This window comes from Corylus avellana, chromosome ca4, assembly GCF_901000735.1.
Source record: "Corylus avellana chromosome ca4, CavTom2PMs-1.0".
NCBI lineage: Eukaryota > Viridiplantae > Streptophyta > Magnoliopsida > Fagales > Betulaceae > Corylus > Corylus avellana.
Window position 1 is genome coordinate 1,994,196 of NC_081544.1, and position 7,082 is coordinate 2,001,277.

The window sequence follows — 7,082 nt, forward strand, 5'->3', positions numbered from 1 at the left end:
TATTAAATTTATAAACTTATAATACATACTTTACAAAATTTAATAGTTAATTTATTAAATTTATAACAGAATACGAAAAAAAAAGAAGAAAAAAAAAAAAGTTTATTGATATCAATCATTCCTCACCAAATTAATATTATATGTCACGGATGACGTTAGCACTGGACTAACCAATGCTTCTATATCTAGACTAAAAGTCCCTCTCTCTACCAAATTGAAACATATTTAAGATTAGGTCCAAGTTGCCCTTCTCTCTGCCTCCCTCGGCGTCATGGAATCTGAAGAAGCTCCGGGAGTAGTGGAAATGTTCTTCTTCCCTTTCGTGGGCGGAGGCCACCAGATCCCAATGATAGACACAGCCAGAGTATTCGCATCCCACGGAGCCAAATCCACCATAATAGCCACACCCACTAGCGCTCCCCTGTTCCAAAACTCCATTCTTCGTGACCAACAAATCGGCCGCCAAATCTCCATCCACGCCCTTCGATTACCAGAAGAAGCTGTCGCGCCAGACGCGGGTATGTCCGCCACCCCTTTCACCGACACCTCAGTCCTCCAAGAGCCTCTCAGGCTCTTCCTACTTGACCGCCGGCCCGACTGCATCGTCGTCGACTTGTTTCACCTCTGGGCGGCTGAGCTCATTGACGGGCTCGGAATTAGAAAGATTGTCTTCACCGGAAGTGGGATCTTCTCTCGCTGTGTCACAGAGAATCTTAGACGGTACGCGCCGCAAGAGAAGGTGGGTTCGGACCACGAGCCTTTTTTGGTGCCGGGTCTTCCCGATCCGATCGTGTTGACGAGGTCTCAGCTTCCGCCTTTTGCCAGAGAGAAATCTGGGCCTCTCGGGAACCTGCGTAAAGGAGAGGAGATGAGCTTTGGGTTTCTGATTAATAGCTTCTACGATTTGGAGCCAGCTTACGTTGAGTATTACAGGAAGGAGATGGGAAAGAAGACTTGGGTTATAGGACCGGTGTCTCTATACAACAGAAATGTTGCAGATAAGGCTGAGAGAGGCCAACAAGCCTCCATTGATGAACAAAGTTGCTTGAAGTGGTTGGGTGATAAAGAACCCGACTCTGTTCTTTATATCAGTTTCGGGAGCTTGGCTCGCTTTTCACCCCTACAGCTCATCGAGATTGCTCATGGTCTCGAGGCTTCCAACCATCCATTCATTTGGGTGGTAGGAAAGATCTTCATGAAATCGGAGGGTACTCGCGAAGAGGAAGAAAATTGGCTTCCCGACGGATTTGAAGAGAGGATTAAGGAATCAAAGAAGGGATTGATAATAAGAGGGTGGGCGCCGCAGTTGCTGTTACTAGAACATCCTGCAGTGGGAGCGTTCATGACTCATTGTGGGTGGAATTCTACGTTGGAGGGAGTGAGTTCCGGCATGCCGATGATCACATGGCCTATCACGGCGGAGCAGTTCTTCAATGAGAAACTGGTGACTGATGTTTTGGGAATTGGGGTTCAAGTTGGGAGCGTGGAGTGGATGTCGTTTAATGTTGAAAAGAAGGCGTTGGTGGGGAGGGAGAAGGTGGAGGTGGCAGTGAAAAGGTTGATGGATGGTGATGGTGCTGAGGTCGGCGGGATGAGAAGGAGAGCTAGAGAGCTTTCAGAGAAGGCCAAGAGAGCTGTTGAAGGAGGAGGATCTTCAGATAAGGATGCTAATGCGTTAATTGAGGAGCTCAAATCATGCAGGAAAGACACTTGAAAGGGTTTGGCAACATTGACAATATCCACAAGTGATTCCATTAAAAAAAAAAACTACATCTACTCAAAGGATTTGGGGAGTTTATCATGTAAAAATAGTCAAAGGGATTATAATTAAAAGTTTTGCGGTATATTGTAGTAAATGGTTTCTGTAAGTTGACACTGAGACAGACTGAGAGATCAGTTTTGATAACAAATTACGTTTATGGTTTTGACAATGCGTCGTCCAAGACCATTTTTGAGTCCCAAGGCAACCTTTAACCTTGACCCTTCAAAATGAGTATAGTGCAAAAGATCAATTTTTGGCATATGGATGCATGGTGAAAATTCAATATGACGAGAGGGAACTCGAAGGCGATTGAGTTTGGTCACTCTCCGGTACTAATTCACACACTCTCCGTTGTTAATTTTCGTCTAATTGGACGAAAATTATCTCAAGTGTATCTCAATAAAATTTTAATGCTCTTTATTCTAATTTTGTCATCATTAAAACTTATAAACTTACGTAATTACCCACACTAAAACTTATGAAATTGAGAGTAATTACATAATTTTATAGGTTTTAATGAGGGCAAAATTATAATAGAGAGTATCAACATCTAACGTGAGATGCACGTGTCCAATTAGACGAAAATTAGTAACGGAGAGTGAATTAAAAATTTTTGAAACATTAAGAGAGTACATTGCCAATTTTTAAACATTGTGATTCGAATTGAAAAACCTCTCAAACTTCAGGAGGGTAAAGTGAATTTAACCCTAATGTTTTAGTTTCAATTTTTTGTCATGTTTCCTATCCAACGGATACACTGAAGAAGTGTCCTAGATCTGCTTACACTCATAATATATTTAGAGCTTTTTTGGAATTGTGTTGGTGAAAAGTAGAGCTTTTAAAGTCAAAAAGCTTTAAATTTTAAGTTTTTTTTTCTTCCAAAAATAGGTTTTGGCCATTTTTAAAGTAAAAAAAGTGAAAAGAAGTACTTTTGAAACTTTTTATCAAACATGTCACTTTTTTGTTTGACATAATTTTCTAAGTATTAAAAGTACATTTTATTCCCCCTAACACAATCTTAAACCGGCTCTTATTCTTCAAACGAACAAAAACCAAATCGTCACTGAATTACTTTTGCCGAAATATCTTGAGTAAAAGATAAGTACAAGAATGATGAAAATCGGTAAAATCATACATAATTTGGACACGGAAAGAGTGAGATCTTATATGGTATCAATAAACAAAGACAAAAAGACAATTGACATCCACCTTCTTTTGGTTCTTCTCTTATCATGGCATATTTTTTCTTAATTTCTTTGTTGCCAACCCTCAATTACTCACAAAGGGGCATCTACATTACATGATTTTTTATTTTTTTTTTCAAGAATAGGAGAACTGGGATATGCTTACACCATTTTTGATTTTTAAGTTTCAGATATCAGGTTAACAATTTGATTCTTAAAGAATAGGAAGAAGACGAACAAAACGCAGTGTTAAATTTCGTTTTCAAAACACACTGTTTTAATAAAGTTAGCGGATATTGGCTTTTAAATTTTGTCTTTTAGTTTCTGACTTCTTGACCTTGTTGCGTGTCCAAAGTTTCTTTTTTTTTTTTCTTTTTTTTTTTTTTTTAAATTTTAAAGTAAGAAGTTACTAGCGGCCATTTGCAATTTGCTAAGAAATAAAAAGTCATTTCTTTTTGGATAATTTTTCTATCTTGCAAAAATTTAGGTATATAATTAAATTTGTACACTTATCATTTTAAATTTATTATTAAATAAAAAAAATGCCTATATAAGCTTTTATATATACCTAAATTGCTTTTTTAAATTAACACATCAAGAACAACAAAATAAATTAACGTTAGACATTATAAAATAAATTGTAAGTTACATTTATATATTTTAAAAATAGTTAAATTTTATTGATTTATTTATTGTTTCGTTACTTGTATTATTTATATTTTTAACCAAATTTTATTTAAATTTATTTTTTAATTTTGACCCCTCTAAATCAAAATCATGGGCCTGCCATTAATTCAGTGTAATGTAAAAAATAAAAATATTGAGATGTAAATTTGAAATTAATAGTATGTGTCTTTTTTTTTTTTTGTCCATTGGCAAATAGCCCCGCTAGCAACTCCTTGCACTTTGGTAATTATTTTTATTTTTTAGGGGAAAGTCCACGTAACCCCCTCAAACTACCACTCAATTGACAGTGTCCCCTACAAACTTTCAATTGTAACAATGTCTCTCCTAAACTACCAAAAATTGTCAATGTTCCCCACAATGACAAAATTATCCTTAGTAAAATTAAAAAAAAAAAAAAAACTTCTAGAAAACCTGGAACTAACAAAACAAAACAAAAAACAACAAACATTAATAATTTTAAAAAAATCAATGAGAAAACATTGCAATTATCTTTTTTTTTTTTATAAAAATTGAAAATTTTCGTTTTTTAAAATTTTTTTTTGTTTTATAATTTTATTTAAATAAAAATTTACGTTTAAAAAAAATAAAATTTTTGTTTAATAAAATGAATTAAAAAAAAAAAACTAAATAATTTTTTTTTTTAAATAAAAATTTCCATTTTAAAAAAAAAATTTTGTTTTTTATTTAAATTAAAATTTTTCTTTTTTTAAGAAATTAATTAATTTTTATTGAATTTATAGGGGTATTTTTGTCTTATTGAGAAATTTATAGGAACATTTTTGTCTTATTGCTAGTCTTAGGATGGACATTGACAATATTTTGGTAGTTTTGAGAAAACATTGTTATAATTAAAAGTTTACGGGAAACATTGTCAATTGGGTGATAATTTTAGGAGGTAGTTGAGCCAATTAAAACTCGTCCAATAAAGCTGAGTTGATAGTGATGACGTGACATAAAAAGCCAAATTAAAATTATATGTCACGGGTGACGTTAGCACTGGACCAAACCAATGCTTATATAAATACAAGTCCTACTAAATTGAAACATATGTACTTCATTATCTACACAAAAAATAAGAAACATATACTTTTATTTTATATTTAGGTCCAAGTTACCCCTCTCTCTGTGTCGGCGTCATGGAATTCGAAGGAGCTCCGGTAGTATTGGAAATTTTCTTCCTCCCCTTCGTGGGCGGAGGCCACCAGATACCAATGATAGACACTGCCAGAGTGTTCGCCTCCCACGGAGTCAAATCCACCATCATAGCCACACCCACTACCGCTTCCCAGTTCCAAAACTCCATTCTCCGTGACCAGCAAATCGGCCGCCGAATCTCCATCCACGCCCTCCGATTACCTGAAGGCGCTGTCCCGCCGGACACGGACTTGTCCGCCAGGGGTTCCACCGACACCTCAGTCCTCCAGGAGCCTCTCAGGCTCTTCCTACTTGACCGCAGGCCCGACTGCATCGTCGTCGACTCGTTCCACCGCTGGGCGGCTGAGCTCATCGACGTGCTTCGAATTAGAAGGATTGACTTCACCGGAAGTGGGATCTTCTCTCGCTGTGTCATGGAGAATGTGAAGAAAGTGCCGCACGAGAAGCTGGGTTCGGACTACGAGCCTTTTTTGGTGCCGGGTCTTCCCGATCGGATCAAGTTGACGAGGTCTCAGCTTCCGCCTTTTCATAGAGGGAAATCTGGGCCATTTAATAAGCTGGGTAAAGGAGAGGAGATGAGCTTTGGGTCTCTGATTAATAGTTTCTACGATTTGGAGCCAGCTTACGTTGAGTATTTCAGGAAGGAGATGGGAAAGAAGGCTTGGATTATAGGACCGGTGTCTCTATACAACAGAAATGTTGCAGATAAGGCTGAGAGAGGCCAACAAGCCTCCATTGATGGGCAAAGTTGCTTGAAATGGTTGGATGATAAAGAACCCGACTCTGTTCTTTATATCAGTTTCGGGAGCTCGGGTCGCTTTTCACCCCAACAGCTCATCGAGATGGCTCACGGTCTCGAGTCTTCCAACCATCCATTCATTTGGGTGGTCGGAAAGATCTTCACGAAATCGGAGGGTACTCGCGAAGAGGAAGAAAATTGGCTTCCCGACGGATTTGAAGAGAGGATTAAGGAATCAAAGAAGGGATTGATAATAAGAGGGTGGGCGCCGCAGTTGTTGATACTAGAGCATCCTGCAGTGGGAGCGTTCATGACTCATTGTGGGTGGAATTCTACGTTGGAGGGAGTGAGTTCCGGCGTACCGATGATCACATGGCCTGTCGCGGCGGAGCAGTTCTCCAATGAGAAACTGGTGACTGATGTGTTGGGAATTGGGGTTCAAGTTGGGAGCGTGGATTGGATATCGGCTGATGTTGAAAAGAAGGCGTTGGTGGGGAGGGAGAAGGTGGAGGTGGCAGTGAAAAGGTTGATGGATGGTGCTGAGGCCGGCGGTATGAGAAGGCGAGCTAGAGAGCTTGCAGAGAAGGCCAAGAGAGCTGTTGAAGAAGGAGGATCTTCAGATAAGGATGTTAATGCGTTAATTGAGGAGCTTAAATCCTTCAGGAAAGACACTTGAAAGGGGTTTTTTTTTTTTTTTCTTCCGAGTGAACTGCAATGTAACAATTTTTTTTAAAAAAATTTTAAAATTTAAATTTTATTTTAATTATGTATTTATGTTTTATTTTTTATTTTTATTTTTAATAAGGATTGTGTCTTCTTTTTCTATTAGCATCTCCAGTAATAGTATTTATTTTAACTACTCAAAATTTACATCTTTTTTTTTTTTTAAAAAAAAAAAAAAAAAAAATTTAGTTATTAGTTTTTCAATATAAACTCGAACATATTATTTATTCAACCACCTACTTTCTTTAAATATTAGTTTTTAACACCATTTTTATTGTTTTTAGCCGCAGCTTTCTTTCTTTTTGTTTTTTTTTGTTCTTCTTCTTCTATCTTCTTGTTAAATATATTGTGAATATATTGGAGAACGGAAGAATGAGAGAGAGCGAAAGCATAACAATGGACTACATTGTTCTCTTCTATATATTATGACATGTTCACATAACTCTCTATTTATAGAGAGAAGAAGTATTGGGCAAGAAATCCTAAATTAAACCCTAAAATATATAAGTAACCATAATAAAGTAAATAATATCAAATATTCTAACATTCTCTTCAAACTCAAGGTACAAGCTTGAGAGTAGGAAAAAGAAAGGAAAATAATGATTTTTTTTTTTGTTCGCCGAAAAAGTAGCCAGGGTGGTGGCTAAAGAGTGGCGCCCAGAGGTGGAGGATGGCGGCAGCTGGTGCTGATGGCTGAAGGTGGTTGCTGGGCCTAAAATATTGAGACTTGAATCCATTGGGATGGATTGGACCCAATACTTTGGGCTTGAAACTTGAATTGGAGCCTTATAGGATAGGCTGAAATAGTCTGGTTTGATTGGGTCAAAATAGG

General features: G+C 37.3%; 2 protein-coding genes across 2 annotated transcripts in view; both read left to right on the forward strand.

The window, feature by feature from the left end:
- The first annotated feature begins 172 nt into the window (after window positions 1-172).
- On the forward strand, window positions 173-1,925 carry LOC132178873 (abscisate beta-glucosyltransferase-like). The gene has a single exon (XM_059591447.1). It carries the CDS (start codon window positions 272-274, stop codon window positions 1,712-1,714), a length of 1,443 nt encoding a protein of 480 aa, XP_059447430.1. The 5' UTR covers window positions 173-271; the 3' UTR covers window positions 1,715-1,925.
- A 2,671-nt stretch (window positions 1,926-4,596) lies between these two features.
- Window positions 4,597-7,082, forward strand: part of LOC132177209 (abscisate beta-glucosyltransferase-like) — a 3,754-nt gene continuing 1,268 nt past the window's right edge. Inside the window, exon 1 of the mRNA XM_059589461.1 lies at window positions 4,597-6,200. Within this exon, the coding sequence (XP_059445444.1) occupies window positions 4,770-6,200 (1,431 nt within the window). The 5' untranslated portion in view covers window positions 4,597-4,769. The remainder of the gene's footprint in view (window positions 6,201-7,082) is intronic.